General features: G+C 50.5%; 3 protein-coding genes across 5 annotated transcripts in view; 1 reads left to right on the top strand and 2 right to left on the bottom strand.

Moving 5' to 3' along the window:
- The window catches only part of LOC146009845 (uncharacterized), a 31,213-nt gene extending 12,072 nt beyond the window's left edge, over window positions 1–19,141 (bottom strand). The window contains exons 1-2 of the mRNA XM_083150384.1: window positions 19,122–19,141; window positions 8,895–8,994 (exon numbers count right to left, since the gene is read on the bottom strand). Coding sequence (XP_083006510.1) covers window positions 8,895–8,955 — 61 coding nt within the window. The 5' untranslated portion in view covers window positions 8,956–8,994; window positions 19,122–19,141. The remainder of the gene's footprint in view (window positions 1–8,894; window positions 8,995–19,121) is intronic.
- The window catches only part of LOC146009797 (uncharacterized), a 928,908-nt gene that overhangs the window by 848,807 nt on the left and 60,682 nt on the right, over window positions 1–19,419 (top strand). The window lies entirely within an intron of this gene.
- The window catches only part of LOC146009800 (uncharacterized), a 185,381-nt gene that overhangs the window by 144,714 nt on the left and 21,248 nt on the right, over window positions 1–19,419 (bottom strand). The gene's annotated exons all lie outside the window — the stretch shown is intronic.

Genomic DNA, 19,419 nt, shown 5'->3' with positions numbered 1-19,419 from the left:
GGGCTGGTAACACAGTGACATAATGTGAGGGGAGAGCAGGAGTATAATAGGGGCTGATGGCTCCTGATGTATGAGATACACCAGAGACTGCGGGCAGGAGACTGGTCAGATCTCTGGGCTGGTAACACACAGTGATATGATGTGAGGGGAGAGCAGGAGTAGAATAGGGGCTGATGGCTCCTGATGTATGAGATACACCAGAGAGTGCGGGGAGGAGACTGGTCAGATCTCTGGGCTGGTAACACACAGTGACATGATGTGAGGGGGAGAGCAGGAGTATAATAGGGGCTGATGGCTCCTGATGTATGAGATACACCAGAGAGTGCGGGGAGGAGACTGGTCAGATCTCTGGGCTGGTTACACACAGTGACATGATGTGAGGGGGAGAGCAGGGGTATAATAGGGGCTGATGGCTCCTGATGTATGAGATATACCAGACAGTGAGGGGAGGAGACTGGTCAGATCTCTGGGCTGGTAACACACAGTGACATGATGTGAGGGGGAGAGCAGGAGTATAATAGGGGCTGATGGCTCCTGATGTATGAGATACACCAGAGAGTGCGGGGAGGAGACTGGTCAGATCTCTGGGCTGGTAACACACAGTGACATGATGTGAGGGGGAGAGCGGGAGTATAATAGGGGCTGATGGCTCCTGATGTATGAGATACACCAGAGAGTGCGGGGAGGAGACTGGTCAGATCTCTGGGCTGGTAACACACAGTGACATGATGTGAGGGGGAGGAGGAGTATAATAGGGGCTGATGGCTGCTGATGTATGAGATACACCAGAGAGTGCGGGGAGGAGACTGGTCAGATCTCTGGGCTGGTAACACACAGTGACATGATGTGAGGGGGAGAGCAGGAGTATAATACGGGCTGATGGCTCCTGATGTATGAGATACACCAGAGAGTGCGGGGAGGAGACTGGTCAGATCTCTGGGCTGGTAACACACAGTGACATGATGTGAGGGGGAGAGCAGGAGTATAATAGGGGCTGATGGCTCCTGATGTATGAGATACACCAGAGAGTGCGGGGAGGAGACTGGTCAGATCTCTGGGCTGGTAACACAGTGACATGATGTGAGGGGGAGAGCAGGAGCATAATAGCGGCTGATGGCTCCTGATGTATGAGATACACCAGAGAGTGCGGGGAGGAGACTGGTCAGATATCTGGGCTGGTAACACACAGTGACATGATGTGAGGGGGAGAGCAGGAGTATAATAGGGGCTGATGGCTCCTGATGTATGAGATACACCAGAGAGTGCGGGGAGGAGACTGGTCAGATCTCTGGGCTGGTAACACACAGTGACATGATGTGAGGGGGGAGAGCAGGAGTATAATAGGGGCTGATGGCTCCTGATGTATGAGATACACCAGAGAGTGCGGGGAGGAGACTGGTCAGATCTCTGGGCTGGTAACACACAGTGACATGATGTGAGGGGGAGAGCAGGAGTATAATAGGGGCTGATGGCTCCTGATATATGAGATACACCAGAGAGTGCGGGGAAGAGACTGGTCAGATCTCTGGGCTGGTAACACACAGTGACATGATGTGAGGGGGAGAGCAGGAGTATAATAGGGGCTGATAGCTCCTGATGTATGTGATACACCAGAGAGTGTGGGGAGGAGACTGGTCAGATCTCTGGGCTGGTAACACACAGTGACATGATGTGAGGGGGAGAGCAGGAGTATAATAGGGGCTGATAGCTCCTGATGTATGTGATACACCAGAGAGTGTGGGGAGGAGACTGGTCAGATCTCTGGGCTGGTAACACACAGTGACATGATGTGAGGGGAGAGCAGGAGTAGAATAGGGGCTGATGGCTCCTGATGTATGAGATACACCAGAGAGTGCGGGGAGGAGACTGGTCAGATCTCTGGGCTGGTAACACACAGTGACATGATGTGAGGGGGAGAGCAGGAGTATAATAGGGGCTGATGGCTCCTGATGTATGAGATACACCAGAGAGTGCGGGGAGGAGACTGGTCAGATCTCTGGGCTGGTTACACACAGTGACATGATGTGAGGGGGAGAGCAGGGGTATAATAGGGGCTGATGGCTCCTGATGTATGAGATATACCAGACAGTGAGGGGAGGAGACTGGTCAGATCTCTGGGCTGGTAACACACAGTGACATGATGTGAGGGGGAGAGCAGGAGTATAATAGGGGCTGATGGCTCCTGATGTATGAGATACACCAGAGAGTGCGGGGAGGAGACTGGTCAGATCTCTGGGCTGGTAACACACAGTGACATGATGTGAGGGGGAGAGCGGGAGTATAATAGGGGCTGATGGCTCCTGATGTATGAGATACACCAGAGAGTGCGGGGAGGAGACTGGTCAGATCTCTGGGCTGGTAACACACAGTGACATGATGTGAGGGGGAGGAGGAGTATAATAGGGGCTGATGGCTGCTGATGTATGAGATACACCAGAGAGTGCGGGGAGGAGACTGGTCAGATCTCTGGGCTGGTAACACACAGTGACATGATGTGAGGGGGAGAGCAGGAGTATAATACGGGCTGATGGCTCCTGATGTATGAGATACACCAGAGAGTGCGGGGAGGAGACTGGTCAGATCTCTGGGCTGGTAACACACAGTGACATGATGTGAGGGGGAGAGCAGGAGTATAATAGGGGCTGATGGCTCCTGATGTATGAGATACACCAGAGAGTGCGGGGAGGAGACTGGTCAGATCTCTGGGCTGGTAACACAGTGACATGATGTGAGGGGGAGAGCAGGAGCATAATAGCGGCTGATGGCTCCTGATGTATGAGATACACCAGAGAGTGCGGGGAGGAGACTGGTCAGATATCTGGGCTGGTAACACACAGTGACATGATGTGAGGGGGAGAGCAGGAGTATAATAGGGGCTGATGGCTCCTGATGTATGAGATACACCAGAGAGTGCGGGGAGGAGACTGGTCAGATCTCTGGGCTGGTAACACACAGTGACATGATGTGAGGGGGGAGAGCAGGAGTATAATAGGGGCTGATGGCTCCTGATGTATGAGATACACCAGAGAGTGCGGGGAGGAGACTGGTCAGATCTCTGGGCTGGTAACACACAGTGACATGATGTGAGGGGGAGAGCAGGAGTATAATAGGGGCTGATGGCTCCTGATATATGAGATACACCAGAGAGTGCGGGGAAGAGACTGGTCAGATCTCTGGGCTGGTAACACACAGTGACATGATGTGAGGGGGAGAGCAGGAGTATAATAGGGGCTGATAGCTCCTGATGTATGTGATACACCAGAGAGTGTGGGGAGGAGACTGGTCAGATCTCTGGGCTGGTAACACACAGTGACATGATGTGAGGGGGAGAGCAGGAGTATAATAGGGGCTGATAGCTCCTGATGTATGTGATACACCAGAGAGTGTGGGGAGGAGACTGGTCAGATCTCTGGGCTGGTAACACACAGTGACATGATGTGAGGGGGAGAGCAGGAGTATAATAGGGGCTGATGTCACCTGATGTATGAGATACACCAGAGAGTGCGGGGAGGAGACTGGTCAGATATCTGGGCTGGTAACACAGTGACATGATGTGAGGGGGAGAGCAGGAGTATAATAGGGGCTGATGTCACCTGATGTATGAGATACACCAGAGAGTGCGGGGAGGAGACTGGTCAGACCTCTGGGCTGGTAACACACGGTGACATGATGTGAGGGGGAGAGCAGGAGTATAATAGGGGCTGATGGCACCTGATGTATGAGATACACCAGTGAGTGCGGGGAGGAGACTGGTCAGATCTCTGGGCTGGTAACACACATGTGACATGATGTGAGGGGGAGAGCAGGAGTATAATAGGGGCTGATGGCTCCTGATGTATGAGATACACCAGAGAGTGCGGGGAGCAGACAGGTCAGATCTCTGGGCTGGTAACACACAGTGACATGATGTGAGGGAGAGCAGGAGTATAATAGGGGCTGATGGCACCTGATGTATGAGATACACCAGAGAGTGCGGGGAGGAGACTGGTCAGATCTCTGGGCTGGTAACACACAGTGACATGATGTGAGGGGGAGAGCAGGAGTATAATGGGGCTGATGGCTGCTGATGTATGAGATACACCAGAGAGTGCGGGGAGGAGACTGGTCAGATTTCTGGGCTGGTAACACACAGTGACATGATGTGAGGGGGAGAGCAGGAGCATAATAGGGGCTGATGGCTCCTGATGTATGAGATACACCAGAGAGTGCGGGGAGGAGACTGGTCAGATCTCTGGGCTGGTAACACACAGTGACATGATGTGAGGGGAGAGCAGGAGTATAATAGGGGCTGATGGCACCTGATGTATGAGATACACCAGAGAGTGCGGGGAGGAGACTGGTCAAATCTCTGGGCTGGTAACACACAGTGACATGATGTGAGGGGGAGCAGGAGTATAGTAGGGGCTGATGTCTCCTGATGTATGAGTTACACCAGAGAGTGCGGGGAGGAGACTGGTCAGATCTCTGGGCTGGTAACACAGTGACATAATGTGAGGGGAGAGCAGGAGTATAATAGGGGCTTATGGCTCCTGATGTATGAGATACACCAGAGAGTGCGGGCAGGAGACTGGTCAGATCTCTGGGCTGGTAACACACAGTGACATGATGTGAGGGGAGAGCAGGAGTATAATAGGGGCTGATGGCTCCTGATGTATGAGATACACCAGAGAGTGCGGGGAGGAGACTGGTCAGATCTCTGGGCTGGTAACACACAGTGACATGATGTGAGGGGGAGAGCAGGAGTATAATAGGGGCTGATGGCTCCTGATATATGAGATACACCAGAGAGTGCGGGGAGGAGACTGGTCAGATCTCTGGGCTGGTTACACACAGTGACATGATGTGAGGGGGAGAGCAGGGGTATAATAGGGGCTGATGGCTCCTGATGTATGAGATATACCAGACAGTGAGGGGAGGAGACTGGTCAGATCTCTGGGCTGGTAACACACAGTGACATGATGTGAGGGGGAGAGCAGGAGTATAATAGGGGCTGATGGCTCCTGATGTATGAGATACACCAGAGAGTGCGGGGAGGAGACTGGTCAGATCTCTGGGCTGGTAACACACAGTGACATGATGTGAGGGGGAGAGCGGGAATATAATAGGGGCTGATGGCTCCTGATGTATGAGATACACCAGAGAGTGCGGGGAGGAGACTGGTCAGATCTCTGGGCTGGTAACACACAGTGACATGATGTGAGGGGGAGAGCAGGAGTATAATAGGGGCTGATGGCTCCTGATGTATGAGATACACCAGAGAGTGCGGGGAAGAGACTGGTCAGATCTCTGGGCTGGTAACACACAGTGACATGATGTTAGGGGGAGAGCAGGGGTATAATAGAGGCTGATGGCTCCTGATGTATGAGATACACCACAGAGTGCGGGGAGGAGACTGGTCAGACCTCTGGGCTGGTAACACACGGTGACATGATGTGAGGGGGAGAGCAGGAGTATAATAGGGGCTGATGGCTCCTGATGTATGTGATACACCAGAGAGTGCGGGGAGGAGACTGGTCAGATCTCTGGGCTGGTAACACAGTGACATGATGTGAGGGGGAGAGCAGGAGTATAATAGGGGCTGATGGCTCCTGATGTATGAGATACACCAGAGAGTGCAGGGAGGAGACTGGTCAGATCTCTGGGCTGGTAACACACATTGACATGATGTGAGGGGAGAGCAGTAGTATAATAGGGGCTGATGGCACCTGATGTATGAGATACACCAGTGAGTGCGGGGAGGAGACTGGTCAGATCTCTGGGCTGGTAACACACATGTGACATGATGTGAGGGGGAGAGCAGGAGTATAATAGGGGCTGATGGCTCCTGATGTATGAGATACACCAGAGAGTGCGGGGAGCAGACAGGTCAGATCTCTGGGCTGGTAACACACAGTGACATGATGTGAGGGAGAGCAGGAGTATAATAGGGGCTGATGGCACCTGATGTATGAGATACACCAGAGAGTGCGGGGAGGAGACTGGTCAGATCTCTGGGCTGGTAACACACAGTGACATGATGTGAGGGGAGAGCAGGAGTATAATAGGGGCTGATGGCACCTGATGTATGAGATACACCAGAGAGTGCGGGGAGGAGACTGGTCAGATCTCTGGGCTGGTAACACACAGTGACATGATGTGAGGGGGAGAGCAGGAGTATAATGGGGCTGATGGCTGCTGATGTATGAGATATACCAGAGAGTGCGGGGAGGAGACTGGTCAGATCTCTGGGCTGGTAACACACAGTGACATGATGTGAGGGGGAGAGCAGGAGTATAATAGGGGCTGATGGCTCCTGATATATGAGATACACCAGAGAGTGCGGGGAGGAGACTGGTCAGATATCTGGGCTGGTAACACACAGTGACATGATGTGAGGGGGAGAGCAGGAGCATAATAGGGGCTGATGGCTCCTGATGTATGAGATACACCAGAGAGTGCGGGGAGGAGACTGGTCAGATCTCTGGGCTGGTAACACACATTGACATGATGTGAGGGGAGAGCAGTAGTATAATAGGGGCTGATGGCACCTGATGTATGAGATACACCAGTGAGTGCGGGGAGGAGACTGGTCAGATCTCTGGGCTGGTAACACACATGTGACATGATGTGAGGGGGAGAGCAGGAGTATAATAGGGGCTGATGGCTCCTGATGTATGAGATACACCAGAGAGTGCGGGGAGCAGACAGGTCAGATCTCTGGGCTGGTAACACACAGTGACATGATGTGAGGGAGAGCAGGAGTATAATAGGGGCTGATGGCACCTGATGTATGAGATACACCAGAGAGTGCGGGGAGGAGACTGGTCAGATCTCTGGGCTGGTAACACACAGTGACATGATGTGAGGGGGAGAGCAGGAGTATAATGGGGCTGATGGCTGCTGATGTATGAGATACACCAGAGAGTGCGGGGAGGAGACTGGTCAGATCTCTGGGCTGGTAACACACAGTGACATGATGTGAGGGGGAGAGCAGGAGTATAATAGGGGCTGATGGCTCCTGATGTATGAGATACACCAGAGAGTGCGGGGAGGAGACTGGTCAGATATCTGGGCTGGTAACACACAGTGACATGATGTGAGGGGGAGAGCAGGAGCATAATAGGGGCTGATGGCTCCTGATGTATGAGATACACCAGAGAGTGCGGGGAGCAGACAGGTCAGATCTCTGGGCTGGTAACACACAGTGACATGATGTGAGGGAGAGCAGGAGTATAATAGGGGCTGATGGCACCTGATGTATGAGATACACCAGAGAGTGCGGGGAGGAGACTGGTCAGATCTCTGGGCTGGTAACACACAGTGACATGATGTGAGGGGGAGAGCAGGAGTATAATGGGGCTGATGGCTGCTGATGTATGAGATACACCAGAGAGTGCGGGGAGGAGACTGGTCAGATCTCTGGGCTGGTAACACACAGTGACATGATGTGAGGGGGAGAGCAGGAGTATAATGGGGCTGATGGCTGCTGATGTATGAGATACACCAGAGAGTGCGGGGAGGAGACTGGTCAGATCTCTGGGCTGGTAACACACAGTGACATGATGTGAGGGGGAGAGCAGGAGTATAATAGGTGCTGGTGGCTCCTGATGTATGAGATACACCAGAGAGTGCGGGGAGGAGACTGGTCAGATCTCTGGGCTGGTAACACACAGTGACATGATGTGAGGGGGAGAGCAGGAGTATAATAGGGGCTGATGGCTCCTGATGTATGAGATACACCAGAGAGTGCGGGCGGAGACTGGTCAGATCTCTGGGCTGGTAACACAGTGACATGATGTGAGGGGGAGAGCAGGAGTATAATAGGGGCTGATGGCTCCTGATGTATGAGATACACCAGAGAGTGCGGGGAGGAGACTGGTCAGATCTCTGGGCTGGTAACACACAGTGACATGATGTGAGGGGAAGAGCAGGAGTATAATGGGGCTGATGGCTGCTGATGTATGAGATACACCAGAGAGTGCGGGGAGGAGACTGGTCAGATCTCTGGGCTGGTAACACACAGTGACATGATGTGAGGGGAGAGCAGGAGTATAATAGGGGCTGATGGCTCCTGATGTATGAGATACACCACAGAGTGCGGGGAGGAGACTGGTCAGATCTCTGGGCTGGTAACACACAGTGACATGATGTGAGGGGGAGAGCAGGAGTATAATAGGGGCTGATGGCTCCTGATGTATGAGATACACCAGAGAGTGCGGGGAGGAGACTGGTCAGATCTCTGGGCTGGTAACACACAGTGACATGATATGAGGGGGAGAGCAGGAGTATAATAGGGGCTGATGGCTCCTGATGTATGAGATACACCAGAGAGTGCGGGCGGAGACTGGTCAGATCTCTGGGCTGGTAACACAGTGACATGATGTGAGGGGGAGAGCAGGAGTATAATAGGGGCTGATGGCTCCTGATGTATGAGATACACCAGAGAGTGCGGGGAGGAGACTGGTCAGATCTCTGGGCTGGTAACACACAGTGACATGATGTGAGGGGGAGAGCAGGAGTATAATAGGGGCTGATGGCTCCTGATGTATGAGATACACCAGAGAGTGCGGGGAGGAGACTGGTCAGATCTCTGGGCTGGTAACACACAGTGACATGATATGAGGGGGAGAGCAGGAGTATAATAGGGGCTGATGGCTCCTGATGTATGAGATACACCAGAGAGTGCGGGGAGGAGACTGGTCAGATCTCTGGGCTGGTAACACACAGTGACATGATGTGAGGAGGAGAGCAGGAGTATAATAGGGGCTGATGGATCCTGATGTATGAGATACACCAGAGAGTGCGGGGAGGAGACTGGTCAGATCTCTGGGCTGGTAACACACAGTGACATGATGTGAGGGGGAGAGCAGGAGTATAATAGGTTCTCTATTCTGTAATAAGTGTTTATTACTCACCTGGGCTGATATCTGTAGGGAATTCCTCCTCCTTACACTGCTGATTACTTGTCACATACATCTCTTCTACTTCTTCTTTAATAATAATCAGATCTTCACCCTATATTAAGAACATTGAGGTCAAGGTACTCTGATTTCCTCCCAGAATCCAAATATATACTGGTAGGCTAATTGGCTCCCAACAAACTATATAAGGAATAAAGATTGTAAGCTCCACTGGGGCAGGGACTGATGTGAATGTTCAAATATTCTCTATAAAGCGCTGTGGAATATGTGTGCGCTATATAAATAACTGGTAATAAATAGATATAGTGACAGTCACTTTGGAATATTGGTGAGACCCTAAATCCCACCTACCTGATCCTCCTGTGGGGTCCTGTGATTCTCTTCTGTACAATCCTGGGAATACAGAGGACGGGGACATCTCTCTGGGGTATCTCTGTTACTGGGCCCATCTGTAGGAGACACGCAGTGACTGAGTACATGGTATATATGTGATTATCCTGGGAATACAGAGGACGGGGACATCTCTCTGGGGTATTCCTGTTACTGGGCCCATCTGTAGGAGACACACAGTGACTGAGGACATGGTATATATGTGATTATCCTGGGAATACAGAGGACGGGGACATATCTCTGGGATATTCCTGTTACTGGGCCCATCTGTAGGAGACACACAGTGACTGAGGACATTGTATATATGTGATTATCCTGGGAATACAGAGGACGGGGACATCTCTCTGGGGTATCTCTGTTACTGGCCCCATCTGTAGGAGACACACAGTGACTGAGGACATTGTATATATGTGATTATCCTGTGAATACAGAGGACGGGGACATCTCTCTGGGGTATTCCTGTTACTGGGCCCATCTGTAGGAGACACACAGTGACTGAGGACATTGTATATATGTGATTATCCTGGGAATACAGAGGACGGGGACATCTCTCTGGGGTATTCCTGTTACTGGGCCCATCTGTAGGAGACACACAGTGACTGAGGACATGGTATATATATGATTATCCTGGGAATACAGAGGACGGGGACATCTCTCTGGGGTATTCCTGTTACTGGGCCCATCTGTAGGAGACACGCAGTGACTGAGGACATGGTATATATGTGATTATCCTGGGAATACAGAGGACGGGGACATCTCTCTGGGGTATTCCTGTTACTGGGCCCATCTGTAGGAGACACGCAGTGACTGAGGACATGGTATATATGTGATTATCCTGGGAATACAGAGGACGGGGACATCTCTCTGGGGTATTCCTGTTACTGGGCCCATCTGTAGGAGACACACAGTGACTGAGGACATTGTATATATGTGATTATCCTGGGAATACAGAGGACGGGGACACCTCTCTGGGGTATCTCTGTTACTGGCCCCATCTGTAGGAGACACACAGTGACTGAGGACATGGTATATATGTGATTATCCTGGGAATACAGAGGACGGGGACATCTCTCTGGGGTATTCCTGTTACTGGGCCCATCTGTAGGAGACACGCAGTGACTGAGGACATGGTATATATGTGATTATCCTGGGAATACAGAGGACGGGGACATCTCTCTGGGGTATCTCTGTTACTGGGCCCATCTGTAGGAGACACGCAGTGACTAAGGACATTGTATATATGTGATTATCCTGGGAATACAGAGGACGGGGACATCTCTCTGGGGTATTCCTGTTACTGGCACCATCTGTAGGAGACACGCAGTGACTAAGGACATTGTATATATGTGATTATCCTGGGAATACAGAGGACGGGGGACATCTCTCTGGGGTATTCCTGATACTGGGGCCATCTGTAGGAGACACGCAGTGACTGAGGACATTGTATATATGTGATTATCCTGGGAATACAGAGGACGGGGACATCTCTCTGGGGTATTCCTGTTACTGGGCCCATCTGTAGGAGACACACAGTGACTGAGGACATGGTATATATGTGATTATCCTGGGAATACAGAGGACGGGGACATCTCTCTGGGGTATTCCTGTTACTGGGCCCATCTGTAGGAGACACGCAGTGACTGAGGACATTGTATATATGTGATTATCCTGGGAATACAGAGGACGGGGACATCTCTCTGGGGTATTCCTGTTACTGGGCCCATCTGTAGGAGACACACAGTGACTGAGGACACGGTATATATGTGATTATCCTGGGAATACAGAGGACGGGGACATCTCTCTGGGGTATTCCTGTTACTGGGCCCATCTGTAGGAGACACGCAGTGACTGAGGACATTGTATATATGTGATTATCCTGGGAATACAGAGGACGGGGACATCTCTCTGGGGTATTCCTGTTACTGGGCCCATCTGTAGGAGACACACAGTGACTGAGGACACGGTATATATGTGATTATCCTGGGAATACAGAGGACGGGGACATCTCTCTGGGGTATTCCTGTTACTGGGCCCATCTGTAGGAGACACACAGTGACTGAGGACACGGTATATATGTGATTATCCTGGGAATACAGAGGACGGGGACATCTCTCTGGGGTATCTCTGTTACTGGCCCCATCTGTAGGAGACACACAGTGACTGAGGACATGGTATATATGTGATTATCCTGGGAATACAGAGGACGGGGACATCTCTCTGGGGTATTCCTGTTACTGGCCCCATCTGTAGGAGACACGCAGTGACTGAGGACATGGTATATATGTGATTATCCTGGGAATACAGAGGACGGGGACATCTCTCTGGGGTATTCCTGTTACTGGCCCATCTGTAGGAGACACACAGTGACTGGGGACATTGTATATATGTGATTATCCTGGGAATACAGAGGACGGGGACATCTCTCTGGGGTATTCCTGTTACTGGGCCCATCTGTAGGAGACACGCAGTGACTGAGGACATGGTATATATGTGATTATCCTGGGAATACAGAGGACGGGGACATCTCTCTGGGGTATTCCTGTTACTGGCACCATCTGTAGGAGACACGCAGTGACTGAGGACATGGTATATATGTGATTATCCTGGGAATACAGAGGACGGGGACATCTCTCTGGGGTATTCCTGTTACTGGGCCCATCTGTAGGAGACACGCAGTGACTGAGGACATGGTATATATGTGATTATCCTGGGAATACAGAGGACGGGGACATCTCTCTGGGGTATTCCTGTTACTGGGCCCATCTGTAGGAGACACACAGTGACTGAGGACATGGTATATATGTGATTATCCTGGGAATACAGAGGATGGGGACATCTCTCTGGGGTATTCCTGTTACTGGGCCCATCTGTAGGAGACACGCAGTCACTGAGGACATTGTATATATGTGATTATCCTGGGAATACAGAGGATGGGGACATCTCTCTGGGGTATTCCTGTTACTGGGCCCATCTGTAGGAGACACACAGTGACTGAGGACATTGTATATATGTGATTATCCTGGGAATACAGAGGACAGGGACATCTCTCTGGGGTATTCCTGTTACTGGCCCCATCTGTAGGAGACACATAGTGACTGAGGACATGGTATATATGTGATTATCCTGGGAATACAGAGGACGGGGACATCTCTCTGGGGTATTCCTGTTACTGGGCCCATCTGTAGGAGACACACAGTGACTGAGGACATGGTATATATGTGATTATCCTGGGAATACAGAGGACGGGGACATCTCTCTGGGGTATTCCTGTTACTGGGCCCATCTGTAGGAGACACACAGTGACTGAGGACATGGTATATATGTGATTATCCTGGGAATACAGAGGACGGGGACATCTCTCTGGGGTATTCCTGTTACTGGCCCATCTGTAGGAGACACGCAGTGACTGAGTACATGGTATATATGTGATTATCCTGGGAATACAGAGGACGGGGACATCTCTCTGGGGTATTCCTGTTACTGGGCCCATCTGTAGGAGACACACAGTGACTGAGGACATTGTATATATGTGATTATCCGGGGAATACAGAGGACGGGGACATCTCTCTGGGGTATTCCTGTTACTGGCCCATCTGTAGGAGACACACAGTGACTGAGGACATGGTATATATGTGATTATCCTGGGAATACAGAGGACGGGGACATCTCTCTGGGGTATTCCTGTTACTGGGCCCATCTGTAGGAGACACACAGTGACTGAGGACATGGTATATATGTGATTATCCTGGGAATACAGAGGACGGGGACATCTCTCTGGGGTATTCCTGTTACTGGGCCCATCTGTAGGAGACACACAGTGACTGAGGACATGGTATATATGTGATTATCCTGGGAATACAGAGGACGGGGACATCTCTCTGGGGTATTCCTGTTACTGGCCCATCTGTAGGAGACACGCAGTGACTGAGTACATGGTATATATGTGATTATCCTGGGAATACAGAGGACGGGGACATCTCTCTGGGGTATTCCTGTTACTGGGCCCATCTGTAGGAGACACACAGTGACTGAGGACATTGTATATATGTGATTATCCGGGGAATACAGAGGACGGGGACATCTCTCTGGGGTATTCCTGTTACTGGCCCATCTGTAGGAGACACACAGTGACTGAGGACATGGTATATATGTGATTATCCTGGGAATACAGAGGACGGGGACATCTCTCTGGGGTATTCCTGTTACTGGGCCCATCTGTAGGAGACACACAGTGACTGAGGACATGGTATATATGTGATTATCCTGGGAATACAGAGGACAGGGACATCTCTCTGGGGTATTCCTGTTACTGGGCCCATCTGTAGGAGACACGCAGTGACTGAGTACATGGTATATATGTGATTATCCTGGGAATACAGAGGACGAGGACATCTCTCTGGGGTATTCCTGTTACTGGGCCCATCTGTAGGAGACACGCAGTGACTGAGGACATTGTATATATGTGATTATCCTGGGAATACAGAGGACGGGGACATCTCTCTGGGGTATTCCTGTTACTGGGCCATCTGTAGGAGACACGCAGTGACTGAGGACATTGTATATATGTGATTATCCTGGGAATACAGAGGACGGGGACATCTCTCTGGGGTATTCCTGTTACTGGCCCATCTGTAGGAGACACACAGTGACTGAGGACATTGTATATATGTCATTATCCTGGGAATACAGAGGACGGGGACATCTCTCTGGGGTATTCCTGTTACTGGGCCCATCTGTAGGAGACACGCAGTGACTGAGGACATGGTATATATGTGATTATCCTGGGAATACAGAGGACGGGGACATCTCTCTGGGGTATTCCTGTTACTGGGTCCATCTGTAGGAGACAGGCAGTGACTGAGGACATTGTATATATGTGATTATCCTGGGAATACAGAGGACGGGGACATCTCTCTGGGGTATTCCTGTTACTGGGCCCATCTGTAGGAGACACGCAGTGACTGAGGACATGGTATATATGTGATTATCCTGGGAATACAGAGGACGGGGACATCTCTCTGGGGTATTCCTGTTACTGGGTCCATCTGTAGGAGACAGGCAGTGACTGAGGACATTGTATATATGTGATTATCCTGGGAATACAGAGGACGGGGACATCTCTCTGGGGTATTCCTGTTACTGGGCCCATCTGTAGGAGACACGCAGTGACTGAGTACATGGTATATATGTGATTATCCTGGGAATACAGAGGACGAGGACATCTCTCTGGGGTATTCCTGTTACTGGGCCCATCTGTAGGAGACACACAGTGACTGAGGACATGGTATATATGTGATTATCCTGGGAATACAGAGGACGGGGACATCTCTCTGGGGTATTCCTGTTACTGGGCCATCTGTAGGAGACACGCAGTGACTGAGGACATTGTATATATGTGATTATCCTGGGAATACAGAGGACGGGGACATCTCTCTGGGGTATTCCTGTTACTGGCCCATCTGTAGGAGACACACAGTGACTGAGGACATTGTATATATGTCATTATCCTGGGAATACAGAGGACGGGGACATCTCTCTGGGGTATTCCTGTTACTGGGCCCATCTGTAGGAGACACGCAGTGACTGAGGACATGGTATATATGTGATTATCCTGGGAATACAGAGGACGGGGACATCTCTCTGGGGTATTCCTGTTACTGGGTCCATCTGTAGGAGACAGGCAGTGACTGAGGACATTGTATATATGTGATTATCCTGGGAATACAGAGGACGGGGACATCTCTCTGGGGTATTCCTGTTACTGGGCCCATCTGTAGGAGACACGCAGTGACTGAGGACATGGTATATATGTGATTATCCTGGGAATACAGAGGACGGGGACATCTCTCTGGGGTATTCCTGTTACTGGGCCCATCTGTAGGAGACACGCAGTGACTGAGGACATGGTATATATGTGATTATCCTGGGAATACAGAGGACGGGGACATCTCTCTGGGGTATTCCTGTTACTGGCCCCATCTGTAGGAGACACACAGTGACTGAGTACATTGTATATATGTGATTATCCTGGAAATACAGAGGACGGGACATCTCTCTGGGGTATTCCTGTTACTGGGCCCATCTGTAGGAGACACAGTGACTGAGGACATGGTATATATGTGATTATCCTGGGAATACAGAGGACGGGGACATCTCTCTGGGGTATTCCTGTTACTGGGCCCATCTGTAGGAGACACACAGTGACTGAGGACATTGTATATATGTGATTATCCTGGGAATACAGAGGACGGGGACATCTCTCTGGGGTATTCCTGTTACTGGGCCCATCTGTAGGAGACACACAGTGACTGAGGACATTGTATATATGTGATTATCCTGGGAATACAGAGGACGGGGACATCTCTCTGGGGTATTCCTGTTACTGGCCCCATCTGTAGGAGACACGCAGTGACTGAGGACATGGTATATATGTGATTATCCTGGGAATACAGAGGACGGGGACATCTCTCTGGGGTATTCCTGTTACTGGCCCCATCTGTAGGAGACACGCAGTGACTGAGTACATGGTATATATGTGATTATCCTGGGAATACAGAGGACGGGGACATCTCTCTGGGGTATTCCTGTTACTGGCCCATCTGTAGGAGAGACGCAGTGACTGAGGACATTGTATATATGTGATTATCCTGGGAATACAGGGGACGGGGACATCTCTCTGGGGTATTCCTGTTACTGGGCCCATCTGTAGGAGACACACAGTGACTGAGGACATGGTATATATGTGATTATCCTGGGAATACAGAGGACGGGGACATCTCTCTGGGGTATTCCTGTTACTGGGCCCATCTGTAGGAGACACACAGTGACTGAGGACATGGTATATATGTGATTATCCTGGGAATACAGAGGACGGGGACATCTCTCTGGGGTATTCCTGTTACTGGGCCCATCTGTAGGAGACACGCAGTGACTGAGGACATGGTATATATGTGATTATCCTGGGAATACAGAGGACGGGGACATCTCTCTGGGGTATTCCTGTTACTAGCCCCATCTGTAGGAGACACACAGTGACTGAGGACATTGTATATATGTGATTATCCTGGGAATACAGAGGACGGGGACATCTCTCTGGGGTATCTCTGTTACTGGGCCCATCTGTAGGAGACACGCAGTGACTGAGCACATTGTATATATGTGATTATCCTGGGAATACAGAGGACGGGGACATCTCTCTGGGGTATTCCTGTTACTGGGCCCATCTGTAGGAGACACGCAGTGACTGAGGACATGGTATATATGTGATTATCCTGGGAATACAGAGTACAGGGACATCTCTCTGGGGTATTCCTGTTACTGGCCCCATCTGTAGGAGACACACAGTGACTGAGGACAATGTATATATGTGATTATCCTGGGAATACAGAGGACGGGGACATCTCTCTGGGGTATTCCTGTTACTGGGCCCATCTGTAGGAGACACACAGTGACTGAGGACATGGTATATATGTGATTATCCTGGGAATACAGAGGACGGGGACATCTCTCTGGGGTATTCCTGTTACTGGGCCCATCTGTAGGAGACACACAGTGACTGAGGACATGGTATATATGTGATTATCCTGGGAATACAGAGGACGGGGACATCTCTCTGGGGTATTCCTGTTACTGGCCCCATCTGTAGGAGACATGCAGTGACCGAGTACATGGTATATATGTGATTATCCTGGGAATACAGAGGACGGGGACATCTCTCTGGGGTATTCCTGTTACTGGGCCCATCTGTAGGAGACACACAGTGACTGAGGACATGGTATATATGTGATTATCCTGGGAATACAGAGGACGGGGACATCTCTCTGGGGTATTCCTGTTACTGGGCCCATCTGTAGGAGACACGCAGTGACTGAGGACATGGTATATATGTGATTATCCTGGGAATACAGAGGACGGGGACATCTCTCTGGGGTATTCCTGTTACTGGGCCCATCTGTAGGAGACACACAGTGACTGAGGACATGGTATATATGTGATTATCCTGGGAATACAGAGGACGGGGACATCTCTCTGGGGTATTCCTGTTACTGGGCCCATCTGTAGGAGACACGCAGTGACTGAGGACATGGTATATATGTGATTATCCTGGGAATACAGAGGACGGGGACATCTCTCTGGGGTATTCCTGTTACTGGGCCCATCTGTAGGAGACACGCAGTGACTGAGGACATGGTATATATGTGATTATCCTGGGAATACAGAGGACGGGGACATCTCTCTGGGGTATTCCTGTTACTGGCCCATCTGTAGGAGACACACAGTGACTGAGGACATGGTATATATGTGATTATCCTGGGAATACAGAGGACGGGGACATCTCTCTGGGGTATTCCTGCTACTGGGCCCATCTGTAGGAGACACACAGTGACTGAGGACATTGTATATATGTGATTATCCTGGGAATACAGAGGACGGGGACATCTCTCTGGGGTATTCCTGTTACTGGGCCCATCTGTAGGAGACACGCAGTGACTGAGGACATGGTATATATGTGATTATCCTGGGAATACAGAGGACGGGGACATCTCTCTGGGGTATTCCTGTTACTGGGCCCATCTGTAGGAGACACGCAGTGACTGAGGACATGGTATATATGTGATTATCCTGGGAATACAGAGGACGGGGACATCTCTCTGGGGTATTCCTGTTACTGGCCCATCTGTAGGAGACACACAGTGACTGAGGACATGGTATATATGTGATTATCCTGGGAATACAGAGGACGGGGACATCTCTCTGGGGTATTCCTGCTACTGGGCCCATCTGTAGGAGACACGCAGTGACTGAGGACATGGTATATATGTGATTATCCTGGGAATACAGAGGACGGGGACATCTCTCTGGGGTATTCCTGTTACTGGCCCATCTGTAGGAGACACACAGTGACTGAGGACATTGTATATATGTGATTATCCTGGGAATACAGAGGACGGGGACATCTCTCTGGGGTATTCCTGTTACTGGGCCCATCTGTAGGAGACACACAGTGACTGAGGACATGGTATATATGTGATTATCCTGGGAATACAGAGGACGGGGACATCTCTCTGGGGTATTCCTGTTACTGGGCCCATCTGTAGGAGACACACAGTGACTGAGTACATGGTATATATGTGATTATCCTGGAAATACAGAGGACGGAGACATGTCTCTGGGGTATTCCTGTTACTGGGCCCATCTGTAGGAGACACACAGTGACTGAGTACATGGTATATATGTGATTATCCTGGGAATACAGAGGATGGGGACATCTCTCTGGGGTATTCCTGCTACTGGGCCCATCTGTAGGAGACACACAGTGACTGAGGACATTGTATATATGTGATTATCCTGTGAATACAGAGGACGGGGACATCTCTCTGGGGTATTCCTGTTACTGGGCCCATCTGTAGGAGACACACAGTGACTGAGGACATTGTATATATGTGATTATCCTGGGAATACAGAGGACGGGGACATCTCTCTGGGGTATTCCTGTTACTGGGCCCATCTGTAGGAGACACACAGTGACTGAGGACATGGTATATATGTGATTATCCTGGGAACACAGAGGATGGGGACATCTCTCTGGGGTATTCCTGTTACTGGCCCCATCTGTAGGAGACACACAGTGACTGAGTACATGGTATATATGTGATTATCCTGGGAATACAGAGGACGGGGACATCTCCTTGGGGTATTCCTGTTACTGGGAACATCTGTAGGAGACACACAGTGACTGAGGACATTGTATATATGTGATTATCAGATGCTGGGTGTATATAGGGGACCCCCATACCTGCTCTCCCCTGTACAATAAATGTCTCCTCTTACCCAGTGATGTGAGGGGCCGGTTATTCTCCATCATCACGTCCGTGTACAGACCCCTGTGTTCCTCTATGTACTCCCCGTCCTGCATGGAGAGATAGACAGTGACATCCTGACACCTTATAGGCACCTGACACACACACAATGGTACAGTCATCACCCAGACACCTCTCCTCCCGGTGTTACTGTATAACGTCCCATTCCCAGCAGTCACCTCTCCTGTCACATCCCCCCAGTGTTACTGTATAATGTCCCATTCCCAGCAGTCACCTCTCCGGTCACATCCCCCCGGTGTTACTGTATA

Source organism: Crinia signifera, chromosome 6 (genome assembly GCF_055691185.1).
Source record: "Crinia signifera chromosome 6, ASM5569118v1, whole genome shotgun sequence".
Taxonomy (NCBI): Eukaryota; Metazoa; Chordata; class Amphibia; order Anura; family Myobatrachidae; genus Crinia; species Crinia signifera.
The sequence above is the reverse complement of the archived record's forward strand: the minus strand, read 5'-3'. Positions and strand labels throughout refer to the sequence as shown.